We start from the raw sequence: 24,747 nt of genomic DNA, 5'->3' as shown, positions 1-24,747 counted from the left end.
TGTGAGGTCAACTCATTGACTTACACATATAAGCGAGCATGTCCATGATTTGTCACATAAAGCCTGACTTACCTCACCTAGCAAGATGTTTTGGCTCCATCTTTGTTTAAGCATGCTTTCTTGCTCATTTGCTACAAGGCCAAGCTGTTGCTTAGTAGTTTAGTGTGTTTTCTAAGACCTGATCTAACTCATGTATTTTTTGTTTTGATCTTTTACCGTTCTGACCAGTATCAGTGCTAGAATTACTACAGTAAGCTTTGGACCCTTGTTTTTATAAATGATCCACAAGTGATTTATGAAATCACTGAGGAAATACTAAGAATGCAACTTTTATTAAGGTTCAATCCAATGGCACATATTCTACAGTTTCAAATAAAGGGCATGCCACACAATGACCCAGGCTCATGCTCTGACAATATTTCACCTACACGGTTGGCTGACTCTGCTAATAGGCCATCAGAGTGGGAGAGTTATGTTTCCCGAGGCCACAGGACTGTGGAGAAGGAGTTCAATGGCTATTGAGTTTTACAAACCTGCTTCTTCTACCAGCTTCTTCTATGGCACACATGGTCATCATCCCTACTAACAGTAAGAAGAGGGTACTCTAGTGAAGAATAAACAACACTCCCAACAATGTAGAAAGGGGATTAAGGTATTGTTTAGGTAGTTAATTTCATTGAAGACCCTTCTAATCAGGGATTATAAGGGATTTGAATAATGAATAGTAATGCCATATAATGCTATAATAAAGTGTAAAGCCTTAGTTCTGTTCTAACAGCACATAGTAAACTTTCATATATTGTTATTTTATAAAACTGTTCTTTTCCAGCATGCTTGTCTGTACAACACAGGACTGTCCCTCCTTCCGTTGTTTTATGTGCTTCATAAACACATGAATATATGCTCACTTGTGTTTTTTTCATTACTTCCTTTTCTCCTTGTGCTATAATAGAACTGGGCCTTTATTTTTAACTTATGCCAGGTTAATTTGTATAGAACTATTATTTGGTTTTTGATATACTTTTTTTGTAACAGAACCAGGATAATTATTACTTTGTAACTTATTTTAATTGTGAAAGTACATAAAGTGCATGTATTTCACAGGGGGGATTTAGGAGCAAAGTGATGCTTCGTCACCTCCCCCTCCCTCCTATAGTGGTGCTCACCACCCTTGTCCTGCCCTGCTTCTTTGTGTTTTGAAATAGTTTTTACAATGGCATACATTAACAGACTGAATATTCCATTAATAAAGATTTTAAGATTTATGTATTTACTCAAAAGCCTGGATTACACACACACACACACACACACACACACACACACACACAATCTTCTGTTATTGGATTTCAGTGCCAGATACCTGTAGTGAATGGAGTTGAGCAAAACTGAAGCCAGTGGCTTGCAATCCTCCCAGATCTCCTATGTGGGTACAGGGACCCAAGCACTTGGACTGCCTTCCCAGGCCATTAGATGGGAGCTGGATGAGACATGGAGTTGCTGGGACTTGAACTTGCACCCTTATGGGATGACAATGCTGCAGGTGCGGCGCAGTGCAGGTCCTGCTATGCTCTTATCAACATTCCTTTTTTTTTCTTGATGCATTGTTTATCATTTCATGTTTCTTCTTTGCTTTCCCCAAACTTACTGCAGAATAATTTAGCATATTTTTTACATAGTGTCTTAACTTACACTGTTTTATAGCTAGCTGAGTGCACATCTTTCACGTTTCAAAGGTTTGATTGATACAACCTTAAATATGTTAAGTAGCTTTATGGCAACTAATAACATGTCTTGTTGAATTATATAGGAACTTCATCATAACAAAAGATAATACTCTGTTAGACATTCATTAGGAAAATAGCTTCATTGTGTTTTTGCTTGTGCTATCAAATGGGAAAATGTAAGCGTACCCTCGTTCTTCTTTAAATATTTATTCTTTAAATATTGATTCCACACTATCACTTTATGAAACTAGACATTCTTGGTTTTATTTAATTTGAAAAGAAAATGAAGTGACTTCTTTCTTCTAGAATCCAAAATCATAAACTACATAATTTAATATTGTGAAACATGCCCCTGTAATGAGGTGCTGCGTTTCTTCCTCAAAGTATTTAACATTCAGGAAAAATATCTACTTCCAAGTTAAGCTGATGAGCAGAGCTAAACAGTACCTTTCTGTTTTCCATAATGCCTTAACATACATTCCCAATTTATATAAGTTTCACATCATGTAATAGAAATAGTGAGTTGGAAAGAGCAAAGCTGGTTCTTAACACTACAAACAAGTTTTTTGAGACTTGAAACCAGTTTTGTAAGCTGCCCAAGGTTAAGTTTCTACATTTCCCCAATGGGAATCATGATACTTATCCTGAAGATAATTTATGGGCTTTCTTGGGCTTTTTGTGATGGTTGTCATGGTTACCTGACGAAGGTGGAGCTTATGTGTCACTCAGACCTCAGGCAGCAACCTAGAAGGGATGGCAGAATGCTGGTGTACCCCTCAGGCAGTGGGGTCACTGCTGCACCAGATATGGACATAAACCAATATTCCCCACCAAACAAGGGCCAAAGCAACCCCCGCTTTAGCTTCCATGTCAAGAGGGGTTTAAATCTCTTTTGCATGTCTCTTTCTGATTCTTGTATCCTCTGTAGCTGTCTTCTTCACGTCTGTCTTTCTGATATACGGGGAAGGGAAGCCCATGACCGTAATTCCCTGTAATAAAGGCCATCTAAATTCTTTTCTATACTCGGCTGATGTGTTCCTCCCATGGTGGCCGGCAGATCTGACACTATGTATGCATCCTCAACTTTGGAGAGTCCACTTGTGCTGTTTGCTAGGGTGGCCACAACAAAATGCCAAACGGAATGGCTTTAAAAAGCAGACATTTATGTTTTGCTATTCTTTTTTTTTTTGGTAAAGATTTATTTTATTTTTATTGCACAAAGTCGGATATACAGAGAGGAGGAGAGACAGGAAGGAAGATCTTCCATGCAATGATTCACTCCCCAAGCAACCGCAATGGCTGGAGCTAAGCTGATCTGAAGCCAGGAGCCAGGAGCGTCCTCCAGGTTTCCCACGCAGGTGTAGGGTCCCATGGCTTTGGGCCGTCTTCGACTGCTTTCCCAGGCCACAAGCAGGGAGCTGGATAGGAAGTGGAGCAGCCAGTATTTGAACGGGCATGCATATGGAATCCTGACACATGTAAAGCAAGGATCCAAGCTGCTAGGCTACCGTGCTAGCCCCAGTTCATTTACATATTAAATATGCATGAATCACTGCTCCAGTGAAGATGAAGAGCATTTTTTAATTTTCCAGAATATTCCCTTATGGCCCTTTATAGTAAAAATTCACCCCAACCCCCAGATGTCACTTCTGTGGAAATTGTATATTCCAGTGATTCCTGCAGATAATTTGCTATTAAAAGTGAGTATATGACAAATAAATAAAAGCGTGACACATTTCTCCTGACTTTCCTTTAAAAACCCCGTCCAAAAACTCATGAGAATCAGTTTGTGTTTCTAGAAATACTGCAATTAAAGAAGAAGGAGTGGGAAAGTGGAATTTCTTCTGGCATCTGTGCGCTTCAACCTTACACCAGTCTACTCGTTCAAAGTACAGATTGCCACCGATGACGTAATACTGCCCGAATCGCGAGCTAAGCCGCAGTACCCACGAGTTCATAGGAAACGCAAATGCCACAGGATCATGCTGACTGGCTACCAAGGACTCACTCCTCAAAATGTAGAAGACAGAAAACTCCGCAGGACAAAACTGTAGTTTCAGAATCATAAGCATTGAAAGCAAAGAAAGCAGAGAGAAGGAAAGTATGCGTTGAACATAGCTTTTCAAGACCTACCAGTTACAGCCTGTAGTGGAACTTATTTGGGCATTCAAACTACCTACTTAAAAAGTATGAAATAACTTAGAAAACTTGAGTACTGTCTTAGCTGTTTGATTATATGAAAGTTTTATCACATTTTCTCAAGGTAATAATGTCACTGGAAAGCACCCTTGACTTATCAATAACTATAGTCTCTTTCCAGTTAGGTACAATATGCAACCGGTTGTTGACATGTGAAGGCATGCAGAGAGCGGTCATTACCGTCTTGGATCATCATGTGCAGCCTCACTGCAGGACAGGTTGTGCATTCACAGTAGAAAATAGGTGTTTTCCTGAAGGAAACATTTCCCCATATACACATAGGGGTCATAGGCCTACGAGATATTTTCCCCATAATGAGATGGATGATCACAAACAAGTGCTTTTACACTCATGTCAAGTGGTGAATTAAAGCAACCTTTTAAATATGGTTTCACATGATGTGTGCCAAATGTGTTTGGCCACGGAACTTTTTCCCTCCATATCTTATCTATTAGTGTATTGGAAATAGTCCCTTGAGAAAGCGGCTTCAGTTCTCCTGTTGCTCCCAGTATAAAGAAAGGAAGAGAAGAAGCCGTGCTTGTACCTGTCATTTTGTCAACAACACGTGGATGAATAGATTTTCAACTCTGGGCGAATGTCATGAAAACGCTGTGCTGTCAAAATGTATAAGTTTTATCTCAGATTAAGGAAAGTTTAATCTTGACAGTGAGAATCCACACGAGTGGAATGCAGGAATCTTGTCTAAGAAGTGACGAAGGTGGGAGATTAATGCCATGATGTTTTTGATCCGATTTTCTGAAATTGTTCCGTTTATTCAAATTAACTTTACAGTTCTGAATTCTTGGTGGGAGTTTCCCAATGTCAGAACTCAGTCTTTCATGATACCAGTATTTTGGCATATCAGGAAAAATCACCACTACCTGCAATACCAGCATCACCGTGTGTGTCCCAGCTGCTCTGTGTTAACAGATGGAGGCAAAAGACCCGGGCAGAGACCTGGGTGGAAGTCCTGGCAGCTGGTTTTGGGCTGGACCAGTTCCAGCTGTTGTGGACCATTTGGGGAGAGAACCACAGCTTGGAAAATCTCACTTTGTTTATCCTCCATAACACTTTCAAATAAATCAATCTCTCTGTCTCTCTCTCTCCCTCTCTCTCTCAGATTTATTTGTTTTTATTGGAAAGGCAGATATACAGAGGGAAAGAAAGAGCAAAAGACCTTCCATCTGCTGGTTCACTCCCCAAAGCAGCTGCAAATGGCCAGAGCTGAGCCGATCCGAAGCCAGGAGCCAGGTGCTTCCTCCAGGTCTCCCACATGGGTACAGGGTGCCAAGGCTTTGGGACATTCTCTACTGGTTTCCCAGGTCACAGGCAGGGAGCTGGAAGGGAGGTAGAGCATCTGATGTACAAACCAGTACCCGTATAGGACAGTGCATGCAAGGTAAGGACTTTTGCCACTAGGCTACCATGCCAGGCCCAATACATCTCTCTTTTTAAAAGAGGAATAATTCACCGCTGGCAATCTCAGTGTTTATCCACTGAACTGCACTTCCTTTCCATCACTTTTAGAGAAGCTGCTCAATCCTAATCCCATCTCGTGGGATTAGATTTTGTTTTCTGTGGTGCTCTGGTAATTTCCCGGAAATATAACTGTGTGTCACAAACTTTGCTTAGTTGCTGTGTTACAGCACAGATGGGGAAGTGTTTGCCTGCCAGAGTAATGTGGACATTTATAACATCATTCCCCAGCCAGAGAAATTGTCAAGTTAAAAATTAGCATGCCATAGATTGAATCTTGAGTCCTGCTTGCAGTTGCCATGATAGGACCATATCGAATGATTTGACAGACCAAGAGTGGCCTGCAGTCCGTCTGTTCTCCACCCATGTATTCTAAGATGGGAGGTTTGCATCTTTCATGCAGTTACAGCCATCTAACCCACATTTTGTGGCTTTAACAAAGAGCACCTTGCATGTGCCAGGACCCATATGGGCGCCAGTTCTAATCCCAGCTGCTCCACTTCCCATCTGGCTCCCTGCTTGTGGCCTGAGAAAGCAGTCAGGGACAGCTCAATGCCTTGGGACCCTGCACCCTCCTGGGAGAACAGGAGGAAGCTCCTGGCTTCTGGCTTCAGATCGGCTCAACCTTTGCCTTTTCAGCCACTTGGGGAGCGAATCAGCAAAGGGAAGATCTTCCTCTCTGTCTCTCCTTCTCTCCATGTATATAACTTTCCAATAAAAAATAAGTAAATCTTTAAAAAAAAGAGCAGAATAGATCACTTAGATATTCACAGCTAGTCAATTCTCCAAGTGATATTCTGGCATTCATTGTTGTATAGAATATACTGATTTAGAAGTGTCTGCTTTGCTTTCCCTTTAATGTGTTTCATTTAGCGAAAATGAGAATGCACCTGCAAAAGTTCTTTGTAAACTGAGGGAGTTCAAGTCTGTGGGGTTTAATTTAGTTTGTCCAAATGTATTTGTTTTTCTAACAGTACAAGTCCATGTAAATGGTTAAGATACAGGAATCCATGTGAGCCGACCGTTCGCATTGCACAAGGTAGTTCTTCATGTGAGTACTTCCCATATATCTGCACATCGTAAAACATCTTGTTTTCTCCTGGTATATTTTTTACTGAAATAGTTAGAAATCATTCCATTCATGATCACCAAATGCCATTTATGAAGGTTTATTATTTTAAAGCCATTTTTTTTTAAAGTGCCCTTTCGTGTAATTTGCAGGATTATGAATTGGAGTTCTGTGACACCCATGTTGAAACACATTTGAAACTAGAAGAGTGGCCAAATGCCCCGTATGATTTTGGCAGAAATTCTGCAATATTTGAGGGGGGAAACCATTCTTAATTTAAAAAAACATAAAAAGCATAAAAATTCTACTAATAGATATCAAATGAAAAGGTAATTTTATGAGATATGTATCCTGTTTTACATTATTATATGATCATGTTTGAAAGTCACTGTCTACTTATTATGATAATTTAAACAATTTTCTAATGAAATTTACATAATTATGCCTTCAGATGCATTTTTAGAAAGACTACATAAAACAGTGATTTGTTTTTTATACTTTAATTTACTAATGGAAAGTGTTGTCATGGTAAAGATAGAATGTGGCATAAAGCAACTATTTTACTAAGGTCAAGAAGATAAAGGCTAACCTTTAAATATCTTGCATAAGAACTTCACCATCGCACGGTATGAATCATTATCGACTCCTGTAGATATTCATTGCTTTTTAGTACAAGTGTCTCAAAAAACAAACTCCATTGATTCTGATGAAGCAAAAGTAATTCAGTCATCTTAAATCCTACAGTAGCAGTAGGGGAGGGTGGTTCTTGGGAAGGGGTGACAGTGTGATCCCCAACTGGCCTTGTTCTTGCAGAATAAATATTCCAAAATAGATACCTTACAAAAACAATTCAGCTCCCATCATATGAGACTGTCACATCCAGATATGAAGATGCAAATGCATCTCTAGTTTCTACTTTCAAACCAATGCGTTTGTACTTTCTAATCAATGATGGACTCCCGGTGAAACTGGTAACTACATCTTGACAATAGGATTTTGGACATTTTGCCATTGTCTGTACCTACAATGCCAGGGTATACTTTAATGGCAGAATGACTGGACTTATGACTGATTGTCTCGGACTATAGTAATGTAATGACGTGGGGGAAATCAGTTGGGGGTTGAGGATTAGCAGGCAGGGAAAGGAAATCCCAGATCCTATGAAAGTGTATCGTAAAATAATAAAACAAAGTAAATTTAAAAGGTGCAAAAAAAAGATATTCACACTATGAAAGAAAAAGTAAAAAGGAAAGAAAGAAATCAAAAAAGCGAAGGAGGGAGGGAGAGAGAAAGACGAAAGAAAGAAGGAAAGAAAAAGAAAGAACAAATAAAGAAGAAAGAAAGAAAGAAAGAAAGGAAGGAAGGAAGGAAGGAAGGAAGAAAGAAAGAAAAAGAAAGAAAGAAAGAAAAAAGAAGGGAACAATCGAAAACTGGAGTGTTTTGGGCCATGGTTAACTCCATTTTGGTTGTCTGCATTCCACATCAAAGTGTCTGAATTCAGGTTGGGGTTGTTTTCATCTCAGCTACCTAATGCTGTGCTTCCTTTGAGGCAACAAAGCTGGTTTGAGCAGTTGAGTCCCTGCTCAAACACTCAGGGTTCTCAACTTGAGTTCCAGCTTCCTGAATTTGGGTTGGTCCAACTTTTCTGATATGGCCGTAGGGAAGAGAATCAGTGAATGGGAGACTGATCTCTCTCTCTGTCTCTGACTTCCAAATACCTTTTTTAAAGTAGAAATTGAAAAAAAAAACCATTAAAAGCAAAAAGGAGGTACTTCTGAAGTAGATTTTCTTTCAAGAGTGGAACTTATTCTTGAGGTCATTACTGAATTACACTCAATATTCCAGTGCCATTTTAGACATATTCTGGTTGAAAAGTGAGGCATCTAACAGGGAACTTCCTTACGCATCTCTCGTAACTTCATGTAGGGTTCTCTGTGCTGGGAAGATTATGTATTGTCACTTTTGCCTTTCTTGTAATGTATATATAGATCTGAACAATTTTTAAAAATCCATCAGGAGATGCAAATTACACAGGTTTCAAAACAGAATAATCACCAAACACCCTCAGCCTTGTGGCGCTGGGACAGTTGCAAGTTCACGCACTGCCAAGTTCAGTAGTATTTAAACAATGAAACGAACATCCTCTGTTTAGAGAGATAATGTTATATAACCAGGAATTAAGATATTGTGTCCAATATATCCTTTCTTTCCATAATCATTAGCAGACCAATGCTTTTGTTTCATGCAGTAAAATTTAACAGTACACTACTAAAAAATGTAAAATACAAGTGTCTAGTGGCTTTTAATGATATGTTTATTTTGTTCATAGATTTTAAACAGAAAGATCTAAAGTTGCTATGCAAAATGGCTGCAAATGCTTCTTCTCAATTTCTGAAAACAGCATCATGCCTTTCAGTGGATGGAGCATTATGTCCCATAGATCCAAGACCCAAAGGCCTATTCTAAGAATAGACAGCAATTGGGACAAATTAATATGCTTTGTTCATGTAATAACAATGAAACCCATGCAATTTTTCAAACAGAACCCTCTTTTATTTTGTCATTTTAAATTCATTGCAAGTATTTCTAATAGCAATTAATAACACTCCAATGTAAAATTGAAAGACCCTAAGTAATAACCTCTGGGTTGCTGAGTCTTGATTAAGGGATTTTAATGCCAGCTAATTTTCAATAATGTACAGCTTAAGGTTTGCTTGCATGTCTTGCATGCACAGGAAGAGAGAAACACAAAAGCAACAATGCTCATTCCAACTCACTTTTGTGGAAAATTTTAGCGCACGTTATTAAAGGAAACAAGCAAATTCAAAGAGAAAATAATTGAGTTTCAGAAGCATTTCCTTCACTCAGACAAACATGTAGGAAACCCGAGGAAATTTATTTCTTGAATCAAACAAGATCACACTTTAAGGACATCTATGTATGACCCATCTCCTTCTGGTACCAGTTTGAGTCCAGCTGATTCACTGCTTATCCAAATCCTTGCTAATATGCTTGGGGAAGTGGTGGGCGGTGACCCAAGTACTAGGCTCCTGGTAACCGCGTGGGAGACCCAGGATCCTGACTTCAAAATGGACTAGCCCTGGCTGTTGCTGCTGGTGTACAAATATCTGGTCCTCTGTTACTCTGCATTTCAAATAAGTGGAATAAGTCTTTTTATTAAAAGAAGTCTCATGGGTAGAAGAGCTATAGATGCATCTTAGGATATTTGAAGCCCAGACTTGTGATTCAGACAGGAACTGTTCTAGTGTTCTTACTAAAATCATTTTTTGAGAATTCATGTATTTATCAATGAATTTATCTCTTCAATTGGAACCATTCCTCGTCCCTTGGAAGCAATTTGTAGCACCAAACAAAATAATCTACCCCATTAGAGTCTGTTTTACCCAAAAGGTCTTTAGAAATGTGGAAATGCTGTAGTGGTTTCAGACTTTAGAAAGGCTAAAATGTTACTTCCTTAGTGGACTGCATTCTAATAAAAATGCAGTAACTAACGAAATCCCTACATTGTTACCCCTTGGAGTGATGTTCAGAAGCTCTTTCCTTTGACTAATGTCCTTTGCCACAGGCTTAATTTTAATAATAGATCCTCTGAAAGCTACAAATGGGCTGGCTTCTACTTCAGGATTTTTATGTATTTTAAAATTTTAACACTTGAGATCGGGCATGGCTAAGAAATAAATTAAAACCTAGATTTGAAGCTCCACTTTCAGAATGGGTAATGTGCTCTGTCATCCTACACTCACTGGAACCAAGACAATGCAAGATAATTCTTGTTTTGCAAATACTAAAACTATGAAAGACTGCATCGAAAAAAATTGTACCTGTCATTCATTTTTCCTCATGTTGATTCATAGATCAAAGGCTCCTATGTATATTTAGTGTAATGAAATATATTTCAGCAGACATCTACAGTGATGTGTTGAAGTCCATGTCCATGTTCTTCCACTGGAGTTGTATTTACGTAGTAACATTTCTAGACAGTCATCTCCTTGGTGTGAATGTATATTGTCAGTAATATTCTTAGGCTTTGGTTATGAACTGTTTGAATAAAAGGAAACAAAATGTGCATTGTACATCAGGAAGTCAAATTCAGTAAATACTTTGCTTCTGAAGATCCCTTAGAGCAAGACATTAGCTGATCCTCAAGATGCCACAAAGTAGCCTTTGTAACAGAGATATAAAGAGTTGACATAGTTTATATTTATTAGTTATCCCTAATGATCATGGATATGAATCTGACCTCTTCCCATAAGCATGATCTCATGGTGCTCACTAAGCTTTGTATGGAGAAGATCAGGTGTTTTGAAAGACAACGTTTCTTTGTGGTTATATGGCTGATCCAAATTGCGGTGTATATTTGTACATGCTTCAAAAATATTTTGTGTCTACATCCATCTCATGTCTCATCGAGCAGATTCCTCTTGAATTACTAAATAACAGGCTTCGTTTTCAGTGAAACTGGCATTCTAGGAGACAATCCGGACAATAAGCCAGTGAATATACAGCATCCTATTAGATAAATGATGACCGCTACCTAAACACGTAGAGTTAGCCTGGTGGGTGATGGGCTTGTGGGAGATACGTATGTACACACTGAGTGAGGATGAGTGCTGAGCGTAGGATGTGAAGCAGGTGAAACAGGCAAAGGGAAGGTAATGCTAGACATGAAGGGGGAAGAGTGAGGGATACATGTGTTGCAGTTCCTCAGTGATTTGTTTCAAGTTCATGAGGAATAGGGTTGCCATCTATAAATGGCAGCATGCTGATAAGATGGTCCTTGTTTAGGGGAATGTAAAAGAAGAGAATGGTAGTGATTTGCTGAGATTCCTCAGTGGTTTCTGAGAACCACTTTGGAAAGTAATCAGTGAAAATTTCTGTATCGACATTCTAGGGTTTTGAAATTGAATCATGGATTTGTGCCAACAACATTTGCATAAGATTGCCCCTCGGTGTCATACATAACTCATCCAGAGCTTGTGGTTTGAACAGCATCATCTTAAAAGAAATTTGGGGAAATTTTGTTCCAGGAAGATTCCTGGCATTTCTCTTCCAGTTTCCTCACTGTGGCCTGATTTAAGTGGAAGATAAAGTCAGTCATTTTAGACTGAAGGCCAGTGATAATGTCACGTTTAACGGTCTGTTTTCATCTTCTCATCTAACAGTAAGTTATTGCTTGGTCCTCTACCCATAGAATTGAGTACCCGCTATTCTCTCTCATTCATTTAGCATGTTCACGTGCGCTTCTTCTGTCCCCAAATTAAAAAGATTCACTTAAAAATAAGGGGGAAAAAAAAGATGAAAATCAGAGGACTAGTTCCGCGTGGTCTTTCCATATCCTTTCATCCTTAAAAATAAATAAAAGAAAATATCTACTGTCCTGACAGTAAATCAGGGCCATTGGCACCATCGTTGTCTCAATACCTCTGTTGGAAATCTGGGTAAAATTGTTGATTGTTTCCAGGAGAAACTCAAGTCTATTTCAGTCACCACCTTTGTGTCCACCTAATGTGCTGTTTCCTTCAGAATTGAACTTAGCACTTTGCTGGGGCGTAAGGTATTATCTGCATCTAAAGTGCAGCTAAAGGGATTGGGTTCAGGACTCAGTAGAAAAGACTCGTGCCAAGATGTCACACTCGAAAAGCTTTACGTGCTGTGCGCACACTAACCAGAGCGTTCTGATGCACCTGCTCAGGTTGTGTACTTATCAAATCAAGGTCATAAGCATATCCATTACCGGAAACATTGAGCATTTCTTTGTGTTGAGTCATTTACAACTTTACACCCTAGCTAGTTTGAAATATCGAAACACGGCTACTGACCCTAGCCACATGACTGTGAAATCGAACGTGACAATTTACGAGTAGGAGTTTGGCGCAGCAGTTAAGATCTGATTGGGTTGTTCACATCTCCTATTGGAGCTCTGGGATGAGTGAACTGGCTCTGCTCTTCCTTCCCATTTTCTGCTAATGCACATCTCAGGTTCAAGTCTGTGTCCCTGATATTCACACAGGAAATTGCGATTGAGCTCTTGGCTCCTGGCTTTGGTCTGGACCAACTCCAGCTTGAGGGTTCAAAGCATTTGGGAAGTGAACCAGTGGATGAGAGATCTCTGTGTCACTCTCTCTAGCTTTCTGTCTCTCAAATAAAAAAATAATAATAATTTCTCCTGTCTTGCTGTAACTTATTACCTGGCAACAGACCTCTCCCTGGGTCCCAGTCCTACCACCCTGGAATTTCAGGATGGAGTTCCTGGCTCTTTGGCTTGGGCTTCAGCCCCTCCCAGCCATGATGTTTATAGTTATTTGAGGAGTAAACCAGCTGATGAAAGATTTCTGTCTCTATATATTAGAAAAAAAAAAGACTGCTGACTCCAAAATCCTATACATTTTATAACTAGGCAACAGCAGACAAATGAGTTTCCTAAATCAAGTGTATATTATTTCTTTTATCTCGTCTCTGGTGCAGTCTTCTCTGTATTTCTAGAGGCAATATGGCCCCGGATGTCTATTAGCATATTTTTGGGTCATTTAATTGATAGCTTTCAGCCATTCAATTATTTTAATTGAATGCATTAATCTATAGTACTGTGCCTGGCAAGTTCCTAGGGCCCTAAAACACTAGTGCAAGGAAGTAATTTTATAGTCCAATGAAAGTCCATTATAATTCAAAGCATTTTGCAGTCCTTCACAGCCTTTTGATTGGCATACCTCTATTATGGGCACACAGGGCTCTCTGCATTCAGCTCTGTGTTCCAGATTCCAAAGCTATGAGTGCCTCTTTCACTTCTGTTTCAAATCAGTCTCTGACGTGATGTGAATTCCAACTCTCAAACCAAGTCTCTGCTTCTAATTTCTGCCCTGTATTGCCTTCCAGGAGTGACAGTGGTAACAACTTAGAGAAACAATAATGATGAAGAAATTTTGCCATGTTCTTCCTTCAGTGTTGTATGGTTCTCTTTCCGTAGACATTGCTCCCAAGGTTTCTTCTCCCTCCCCTTTCTGTCTCATGGCTACTCCTATCTGATTCTCTCTCTCTCTAGTATCTAATTTAGATAAACTATAAGATACTATTCTGGACCCGGCATGGCAGCCTAGAAGCTAAATTCCTTGCCATGCATGCACAGGGATCCCATATGGGCACTGTTTTTAAGCCTGGTAACCATGCTTCCCATTTGGCTTCCTGCTTGTGGCCTGGAAAATCAGTAAAGAATGACCCAAAGCCTTTGGGCCCTGCACCCATGTGGGAGACTGGGAAGAATTTCTGACTCCTGGCTCCTGGATTTGAATCAGCTCAGCTCTGGACATTGCAACCGCTTGGGGAGTGAACCAGCAGACAGAAGATCTTTTTCTCTGTATTTCCTTTTTACGGTAAATCTGCCTTTCCAATAAAAATAAATAAATCATATATATGTAACACCTTCCCAGTTCCTTGAAGTCAGCTTTGGAACCATTTCAATCCTTCGACTGGAATGATCACAACTTCATTAGTCTTTTTTTTGTTAAAGATTTATTTATGATTATTATTGGAGAGTCAGGTTTATTTTTTTAAAGATTTTTATTATTATTGGAAAGCCAGATATACAGAGAGGAGGAGAGACAGAGAGGAAGATCCTCCATCCGATGTCTCACTCCCCAAGTGAGCCGCAACGGGCCGGCACGCACCAATCCGATGCCAGGAACCAGGAACCCCTGCCAGGTCTCCCACAAGGGCGCAGGGTCCCAATGCCTTGGGCCGTCCTCGACTGCTTTCCCAGGCCACAAGCAGGGAGCTGGATGGGAAGTGGAGCTGCCAGGATTAGAACCGGTGCCCATATGGGATCCCGGGGCGTTCAAGGCGAGGACTTTAGCCGCCTTGCCACGCCGCCGGGCCCACAGCTTCGTTAGTCTTGACTCATACCCAGCCTGTAGAGGATGTATCAGCCTGTTCTTTGAAGCAGTTTTTGAGAAGAAATGTTCATGCATTATCTCTGCAAAATAGATTCACAAATAAAGCTTGGTTTCTTCTCAGTTGATTTGGGCCCAGTGATCAGTGTCACCATGCTTTACAGTGGAGCCACTTGGAATGGATTCTCTAGGATCCTGGGCCATCACATAGTTTCTAAGCTTCTAGGTTGTGGCGTGTCAGAATGAACAAAGGACAAAAACGTAAAAACAATGACAGGGCTGACCTTGCTCTGTTGTTTGCAAAACAACAGATAACATGAAATGCGTCTAAATTAATGCTAAACCTCTCTCAATCAGTTTTATTCCTGAGAATCACCTATTTAAAAAATTTTTTTTGATAAATTTGGGAGTAGGACCTTGCTAATATAACATGAAGGAAGTTTAAATAGTCATTATTCAAATGCCATTTCCATGCCCCTTTTAGCTTTATGAATGAAGGTGTTTCAGGCATATCTAAGCGCCAGCATCTCATTTTATGCATTTTTATTAGTAAAGAAGATATTCTTAAATTGAGTATTTCAAGAACTACATAGTGATATTCTAATCACTGCATTTAAAAAAGTGTGCACTTAAACTTTGGAATAACCATAAGAAATAGGAAGAAAAGAATCTAAAGAAAAATCATCTTTTCAACTCAATTACCTAGATATTTTATTGAACAATATTTCTCACTTAAGTAATCTTAGTAAATATTTAATGCAGCACTCTGATAACTTGGAGGTTTATGATTCTTTGATGATTTCAATTCCCTTCTTAACTGTAACTGTCTTACACTTGGCATAGTGCATCTCTACAGAAGAAAATGAGTTGCATTGGGTTTGTTAGTCTGTTCCTTTCTATCTGTGTTATCATTTTGTGTTCATTATGCTGAGCTTACTGTGACATCCTGTGTTTTTTTTAAATAAAGGACATATAATTTTTTTTAACAGTTACCTATGGCAAATATATTCACAGGAAGTACCGCACACTCAGATGCAATTATTTACCTTGAGACATTATGGAAAATTTAGATACACTTTTTTTCCCAAATAGGTGTCTATTTTTAAAATATTTCCATATTCTGACATTTCGGGTAATTCATGTATCCCACCTAGCACACTATCTAGATTAAAGTGAGAACTCATTTATTGTTCTTCATGGGAGCCTATAATCATAGCTATAGGAACAACTCTAACATTGAAAAATGAAACTCAATAATAATATTCCATCTGTGCAATAGTGGCGGAAGGAGATGATAAAAAAATTTCAATCTAACTGTAGAACATTAAAAACTACTTGCATTTATCTCTGTCATCTCGTCTGAAATAGTTATTATTCCTTCTAATTTTGAATCGCCTAATGATATACAACTATTTAATATATCTTCTTGTCTTTTAGATTATTGCATTTCTTACATGAAATGTGAAATACTAATAACTTTTGGAGAAAAAAACAACAAACCACAGATATCCAAGTGTGATTAAAAACAAAATTGACTATATACCTTCTCACATTATGAATAAAATATTGAAGGGATGCATATTGTCATATAGCCAAATGCTACAGCAATGGGAAAAAAAATAAGTAACAATGCCATCTGCATTGAGTTTTTGGAACTTCGAAAATGCACTCCTACTTAAAATAGGCAAAGAGGACTTATTCAGAGAACAATTTTTCCGGATCGTGATTTGTAGGATGCCTGGTATAGATCAAAGGCATCCAGCAATTTGGTGTAATACTCGGGCCACCTGAAAATGAAATGGGCTCCTGGGTCATCAGAAACCAAAGACACAATTTTGCACTGAGAAAGGGCAGAGCCTGCTCCAGCCGACTAGATTGGATGTGCCTGTCACCTCTTTGGTAGCTGTAGATCTTAACAGAATCAATCAACTTTTCTGTGATTTATTCCCCTATTTTTGAGCTAGCCAAGCAAGACTATTTTTGGCGAAGGAACTTAGCGGTACAACTGCATAAGACTCTCCTACAATCTATTTCCTCCTTTCCTAAAATCTATTCCTTTAACTTCTCCTCCATCCAAATAAATTAACCCTAAGAAACCTTTGCAATTACTCAGGGGAATATAAGACATTGCGATAAATCTTCCTTCTCTTCTAATTCCTTACAGACTACTTCACTTAGCTATCTTACTAGTTATTTGACAGTGAAATTCTTTGGAGTTCAAATTCTTTGGTCAGTTCAGACAACAGAAAACAGTCTCAAAGGTAGATTATCCATGGTTTTGTTTTCAATCAATCGAACCTTTTTACAACTATCAAGGCTTTCATTTTACAAAAATACAAAACAAAAACAAAACACAAACTGTAAGATCTGCTTAATAAACACTTTACTGAGAGATACATAGAATTTGTATGTAGCAAAAACCTACTTGTTCCAAACTTTGAGTTATGGGCCATTTGTGTCACTCCACAACTCGTTTGCTGAAATTCTGATCCACTGCCCTACCATTTGATTGCATTGGAGGGGCTGACACTTTGCTATGGGATTAGGTGATGAGAATAGAGTACTTGTTAATAGTCTAAGTGTGTTTATGACAAATGATCAGTAATATCTGCATTGGCTGTGTGAGGGCATCCTAACAAGAAGACCCTCTTTCTGAAAACCTGGAAGAATAGCCCTCACCAGACTTCATACCTGCTGGTGTGTTTATTTTACAAGTCTCGTCTTCAGAAATAAAAGAAACAAACGCTTATTGCTTGTGCCACCCAGTCTATTGTATTCTATTTTAGCAACTCAACTGATTGAGAAAAATTACCTTTAGATGACAAAATTGAGACTCAGCAATAATTTGCACAAAATCACTCGATGAAGTGCTGTAGTAAACGACACTGTTTCCTGATACAAAATTTGATATATTTTTTTAAGATTTATTTATTTGTATAAACAAGTACAAAGAAAGGCAGCTTTACGGAGAGCAGTAGCAGAGAGTGAGACCTTCCTTTCACTAGTGCGCTACACAAATGACTGCAACTGCCTCTCCCCTTTGCCACGTAGCTCTGCCTTTAAGACAAATAAATAAGTAAGCCTTCTAAAAATAAATCTGAAAAACAACCAAAAAAAAAAAAAAAAAAAAAGCAATCTTCCAAGGCAGGTACTGAGGCAGAACAGGCAAAATCTCTTACTGTGACATAGAGTCACAGTTTGAGTTCCAAGTGTTCCATCTCCTCACCTGCTCCCTGCTCATCCACCTGGGAGAGCAGTGGAAGGTGGCCTAAGTTCTTGGTCTGCTGCGCACACATGGGAGGCTGCAAGCAAACTCCTGGGCTACCTATCAGCCCAGCTGCAGCTGTTAATGGAATTAACACATGGAAGACCTCTCTCTGTTTTTTCCCTCTTTGTTTTAAAAGAACTTCCTCCCAAATGGCATGTATCATTTCCCAGATGTCAGTATAATATTGATAATTATATGAGCGTAACTTCCAAGGCTAGTCCTGGCTAAAGCCAAGAGCCTCGAACTCCATTGTGTGTCCCACATGGATGTCAGGAACCCACGTACTTGGGTCATCTTCTACTGCCTTTCCAGACACAATAGCGGAGAGCTGGATCCACCGCAGAGTAGCTGGAACTCAAATGAGTGATCCCACATGGGATACTGGTGTTGGAAATACCAGCTTATCTGACTGCACCACTCTCCTGGGCTGTGAATTAATATTTATTTTTATTGGAAAGTCAGATTTACAGAGAGAAAGAGAGACAGAGAGAAAAGATCTTCTCTCTGATGTTTCACTCCCCAGGTAGCTGCAGCTGCCGGAGCTGAGCAGATCTGAAGCCAAGAGCCAGGAGCTTCTTCTGGGTCTTGCATGTGTGTGCAGCATTCCAAGGCTTTGGGCCATTCTTGATGCTTTCCCAGGCCACAGGTAGAGAGTTGGATGAGATATGGAGCAGCTGGGACACAAACCGGCACCCATGTGGGATACTAGTACATGTCAGGCAAGGCCATTATGCTACTATGACAGGTCTAGGCCATGAATTTTTATTTAATTAGTAGAAGCTTCAGGAAATCCTTCTAGCCAGTCACTGAAATGACTAGATATATTTCTGGCAGTTATTGTTTCAGTTACATATACTTTCAGGAGGGCTAATGTAGTCTATTTGTGGCAAAAGAAAGGAATTTAAGCAGATAATATGCTTTCTAGAACAAGAATCATCCTGGATGCAAAGTTATGCGTGTTGCATTAGGTGAATGATTCTAGCTTACATTAATGAACAGACTACATCTGTTGTTCTATAGCTGGCATTTTCTTGGGCTGCCAAAAAGCATCTCATCACTTGGCATGTCCTACATTACCAGATTGAAAGAAAAAAGAGAAGGCAAAGGAAAAGCCAACAGACTCGGAGACTTAGAAGCCGGCAGACCCAACAGCTGAGAACAGTCGTGTGCAGGGTGCTGGCTCAGGAAATATAGCTGCAAGAAAGTAGCAAGGGGAAGCTGACAGGACCCGACCCCCTGAACCCTTTAAATTAAAAAAAAGGGGGGGGGGAGATCAGATTGCCAAAGTATTGACTACATTAATGTGACGGGAGGAAGTCCCAGACACAGGGAAACATGAGGGTGTAAATAACAGGTCATTAGTGGTATTGTATGTGATGAGTTTCAAATCCTTTCATTTCTAGCTACTCCGCTTCTTTGGCTGAGGGAAATGGTTTTGAATTTGGAAAATTATATGTGTGAGCATTCTGAATATAATGTTATGTACACCCAACCTACAATAGGCTTTCTTTTGGTGTCATTTGGTTTTGACTGACATATTATATTGAGCAGAAAAAAATAGATCAAGAGACTGTTCAAATTGGCAAGAAGCATTGTTTGGATAGTAATAATTTTGATGATCTATTCAATTAAAAATATTATTTCTTTTTTTAAGACTTATTTATTTTTCTTGGAAATGCAGATTTACAGAGAGAGGAGAGACCAAGGAAAAAAAATACTCTCTTCCAGTTCACTTCCCAAGTAGTCACAAAGGCTGGAGCTGAGCCAATCCAAAGCCAGGAGCTAGGAGGCAGGGGCTTCTTCTGAGTCTCCCATGTGAGGTGCAAGGTCCTAAGGCTTTGGACCGTCCTCAACTGCTTTCCCAGGCCACAGGCAGGGAGCTGGATGGGAAGTGGAGCAGCCGGGACACAAATCGGTGCCTATATGGGACGCCAGCAGTTCGCTCATAGGGGTGCAACTTGATTTCTGAATTGTAATTCGGAGATTCAAAAGGATTGAAGAGAATATCTTTATGACTAATTACAGATTTTTTTTTACTGCAACTCTATGTTTTAATTCAATTCTCTTAATGCCTTTGGTGGAAAAGATTAGTTTCAGAAATTTATATGAGTATTTTTATTATTTGGAATTATGCCTCATACTTTCCTTATAGAACTAATAACGATGTTGAGATAAATATTCCTCATTTAACACACCTGTCTTTAAGTAGCAATATCGTATGAAGCTGCATGCTTATCTACTTACCTTCAAGCCAGTTTCTTTCTTCTTTTTTTTTTTTTTTAGATTTCATTTTATTTATTTGAAAGGTAGAATTAGAGAGAGAGAAAAAGAGAAAGAACTCTTGCATCTGCGGACTTGGCCATCTGTCATTGCATTGCTAGGTGTATTAGCAGCGAGTTGGGTGGGAAGCAGAACAGCCAAAATTGATGCCCATAAGGCATGTCAGATTAGCAGGTGGCGGCTCTACATGTTATGCCACAACACCAGCCCCTTTGTTTTGTAATAAAGGACTCAGATTTTTTTTCTCTGTTGACAGAAGAAAAAGAAACAAATTCTTTCAAACATGCTTTTAGCTTAGCATCAATGTATCTATCTATATCTATATATAACTATATATATCTGTATATATGCATGTATTAGGGCAGAGAAATTACATTGATTCATTGTTTAAAGGAAATAAAAGCAGAAATATGTGTGTTGTTTTGCATCTGATTTATTAATAATATCTAGTTACTGAAATCCATGGTAACTTAAAAGCTATGTCTTCATGATGATAGTTTACATAAGCCCATCAACATGTGCAAGTATTACAGAATTCTCCTTGTCCTAGAATAAGCAAATTCATTAAGACACAAAATAGAATGGTGGTTTTCCAGTGTTGCTGGAGAGAAATGGGAAAATAAAAAATAAATAAATAAATAAAAGATCACTTTAGGCACACAGTGAGGTTTTTCAGTTTTAGTTCAGAAGTCACATCTTTCACCCCGTTATAAAATTCATTTGGTGTCAGGACTGAGTGAAGCCCTGAGCATAGACCAGGTGGGCAGTTGTTCTTTCTGTAAATGTCTGTTTGTTTTGTCTGCCACTCTTGCTGAAAATCACAAGGGTCATGTGAAATGAAGCATCTGTCAAGAGGTTCATGGGTTGATTTCTGACAGGTTACATACTCAGCATAGCCCGCCACACTTTTTACTGAGAAATGCTGTTGTTGCAGGGGGAATCGTGGATAAGGACCTCCGTCACTACCTCAACTTACGATTCCAGAAGGGGTCTGTGGATCACGAACTGCAGCAGATCATTCGTGACAACCTCTACCTCCGCACGGTGCCGTGTGAGTACAACAGTACACTTTCTTTTCTGTATCCGTTGCTTTGGAGAAACGTGAGATTACATTGTTTTCTCGTGGTGCCTTTGGGAATAGAAACTCCATGTAAGATACGGAACTAGTAAAAGCAGGCATGTGTCACTGTGGTTGTGTGGGTTGTGGTGAAGGCATCAGCAGGAGAGACCTGTGATTTTGAAGCAAGAAAATCCAGTTTACGTGTCTCTAGTTTATTCTCAGAAATACTGATTTCCATGAAGACATTGGTGATCGGGAATGAGTCATGGATAGAACATCCATGCGCCAAGAGACAGGAGAAATGCCAACTCAGTCTGTTACTCGAAACAGCTGTTTTATAAACAGAATGCACATAGAACTTCTCAGTGTTGGTTGTACTGTTGGTTGTAGCGTTGGTTGTACTGTTGGTTCTAACGTTGGTGGGACTGTAGGTTGTAACGTTGGTTGTAGCGTTGGTTGTACTGTTGGTTGTAACATTGGTTGTACTGTAGGCTGTAACATTGGTTGTACTGTTGGTTGTAACGTCGGTAGAAATGTTGGTTGTACTAGGAGAGGCTCACAAGTGAAAAGAGATGTGTATTGGAAAGGGGAAGTTCTACAACTTATAGGAAGTGAGGATATTGAGCGTTGGGGTAAAAGTTCAACCTATAGAAATTCACACAAGAATATTTTTTATTATCTTTCAATAAAAGGCGTTGTTAAAGTGATAGAATTTGTAAAATATTTCCTCTTGTCTGGTTTAGCTCATTTTAGCAGTCCTCTGTTAATCTCAAGGCAAATCAAGGAGTTTGGAACTATGTAAAAGGTATAGATCATGGATTGTACATAAGTATGATGACGAGTTACTGAAAACACACAGAAAAGTGAAGAGGGCCCAGTAACCAAGTAGCCTTTTGAACATGTACACTTGTGGGAGTGATGGACTCTTCCCATTGTTAGTCCTAGAAGTTCATCAAAATGAACCGTCACCACATCATTAATAAATATTCTTAAGTGAGATGCTATTCAATTGACATCTTGTCAGTCAAATTGATAGCCCTATCAGTATGTGTTAGGTACATGGATAGACTTTTGTATGCTTGCGTTAGAACTGGAAGTTGAGAAAAGTGCATTCTTCGACTTGTAAGTGACGTTAGAGTGATGGGCCGAAGGAGATGGATTAAAGTGAGTGACTGAGCTATTTATAAGGACAAGGGTGGACACATTTTCAAAGCTGGGATGTTGTCAGTATGGCTGTGTGAATTTATCTTTTGTGACATAAAAGAAAGGAAACCTGAAATGTGAAATAAAGAATCCAGGCACGTTATTATGTTTAAAAGCTGAAGGAAACAGATAAGAGGCTGACATTGAGGAAACATGCAGTCCTTGATAGGGCGTCGGCATCAATAAGAAAATCTTAATTAGACATCAAGATAATAGAAGTAAATTCTATGTTATTTAATTAACTTCATAAATAAGGCATCACTCTTTAGAGTACCAAAAAGAAAGACAATGAAGAAAGAATAAGTATGAAGTTAAAATGAGCTAGAATTATATAAGTAAACATAGATTTTCAATATGTGATTTTGGTACAAGGTTATGAATTTAATTAGAAATCTATGAGTAGTTCCGTAAAGGAGATAATTAGAAACCCGATGAATCTGGTATTAGGACCGAACAATTATTCTTTGAATTTGTGGCTACCAGTCCTAATAGCCAATTCCAATAACAACACTTTACTGACAATGCTTTTAACTTGGCATTTAAAAGCGAAAAAAAAATCTGATCAGTGTTTTTGATTTATGTGAGTAAAATCATGTTTGTACTAATGCATGGGACCTAAACAACCCCCAGCCTCCCATTATGTTTTGGTGAAGTGTTCAGGCATTTGCAGAGAGTGTACACTAAAGGTTGTATCAGCAGTATGAAAATGTCGTATTCAGTGTGTCTTCCAGAATTGAGATAGAATTCCATTTGTTACATATTCATGCGTCAAAAAATTCCCATTGGTTTTCATGAACTAAGACCATAAAAGAAAAACATATCACTGAAGACCATTTTGCTCTTATACATGCATGGACTAACATGTTTACTCGCATCCCTTGTTTAATGCAGAAGTTGTCTTGATAGTACTTTCTCACTCAATTCACACAACATTGGAGTTCATTTATAACTATATGAGAGCTAGATGAATTTCACTTTGTGAGACAAGACCTTACTGGTCATTTGTTCACTAGCATAGTGTTACTCTCCCAATAACAAATACAGTTACAAAGATAAGAGACAAGTTATGGGGGTGAACATTCTTAGTACCTGCTAAGTTGTGGACCTCGGGTTCCAGAGACCCCCCCCCGCCCTCAAGCATGTTAATACATTTAGTCAACTCCAGGGGTGGACAACTTGGATTGTGTACTCCACCCCCAAAAGAAGCTGGGTGTGAGTGTTGACTGATTTCCTACCTAAGTAACAGATGTAAGTCCACTTCTGTTGGGCCTTAACTACAGGTAAGATCTCATTCCATTAATCAGAATGGAGTGTATTTAGCTTTTTGCTTTGCTTTGTTTCCCCCAAAGTTTGTCTCCAGAATAAATTCTTTCAAACAACTTTTAAGGATTAAAAAAAAATTATTTTTAGGCATGAAAAAAAAAAGATTCAGTCATTGAAATAAGATGATTACTCATAGAGTGACCTGAGTTGACTCATTATAGCAATTCACCATTCTTTCAGATTGGATCACAAAGATCCGTAGAAATGGTCTCTTTTAAATATTTATTACAAAGGTGAGGGGTGTGCAGACCCATTGGGGTCCCTAGTTTGAATTTGGATGGAGAGGGTCAGGGTCGAGGGGAAAGTGGATGAGGTGAATGTTTCCATTTTCTCTCTTGTGTTCCCTGGGGAAAGGAGGAGAGGGACAAAGTGTGCCACTTCAGGATGTCACACTGCATCAGAAATCCCAGTGTATCACACAGAGATGCCAATTACCAAATATATGATATATACATGAAGATTTATTTATTTTCATTGGAAAGGCAAATCACATTTACAGAGAGAAGCATAGACAGAGAGAAAGATCTTCCATCTGCTGGTTCACTCCCCAAACGGCTGCAATGGCCGGAGCAGAACTGATCCAAAGACAGAGGCTTCTTTCAGGTCTCCCACTTGGGTCCTGGGTCCCACGGCTTTAGGCCATCCTCCACCACTTCCCCAGGTCATAACAGGGAGCTGGATGGAAAGTGGAGCAGATGGGATGTGACCAGGTGCCCATATGGGATCCCAGCACATGCAAAATGAGGAGTTAGCCATTTTGCTAATGTGTCAGGCCCGACCACATATGTATTTAACACCATGAAATTAAGACAGTTACTCAATATTATGTGTGAGAGAAATTAATTTTAATTCTTCAACAATAACTCACACTTTACAATTTTATGAAATGTGTCCATATTCAACAGAACGAGAAAATATTATATGGGTGTGAATGACTCCAATTTCTCCCAATTGGAGTTATAATAGTACAGTTCTTCACATGAGATAAGAAGGGAAAGCGGCATTAATCTCTACAGAAGGTTACAAGTAATTCATTTCTTTCCATGGAATGAAATTCTTAGAAGTAGAAAGGAACCCAGAACATGCTTAGATACTCAGAATATCTTTACAAAATAAAGACCTGTGTGCCATAGTGGCGACTAAACTACAGCCAAAAAAGTCGAGATAGAAGTAGAAGCATTTAACTTAATTCTTAAACCTGTGTAGTCCAATAACTGTGTGTTACCCCTCTGCGTTACTCT

General features: G+C 39.1%; 1 protein-coding gene across 1 annotated transcript in view; it reads left to right on the top strand.

The window, feature by feature from the left end:
* The window catches only part of MAGI2 (membrane associated guanylate kinase, WW and PDZ domain containing 2), a 902,006-nt gene that overhangs the window by 209,621 nt on the left and 667,638 nt on the right, over positions 1 to 24,747 (top strand). The window contains exon 2 of the mRNA XM_058657499.1: positions 20,855 to 20,971. Coding sequence (XP_058513482.1) covers positions 20,855 to 20,971 — 117 coding nt within the window. The remainder of the gene's footprint in view (positions 1 to 20,854; positions 20,972 to 24,747) is intronic.

Source organism: Ochotona princeps, chromosome 32 (assembly GCF_030435755.1).
Source record: "Ochotona princeps isolate mOchPri1 chromosome 32, mOchPri1.hap1, whole genome shotgun sequence".
In the NCBI taxonomy this organism is placed as follows: Eukaryota; Metazoa; Chordata; class Mammalia; order Lagomorpha; family Ochotonidae; genus Ochotona; species Ochotona princeps.
Note: the sequence above shows the minus strand (reverse complement) of the source record. Positions and strands in the feature narration are given on the sequence as shown.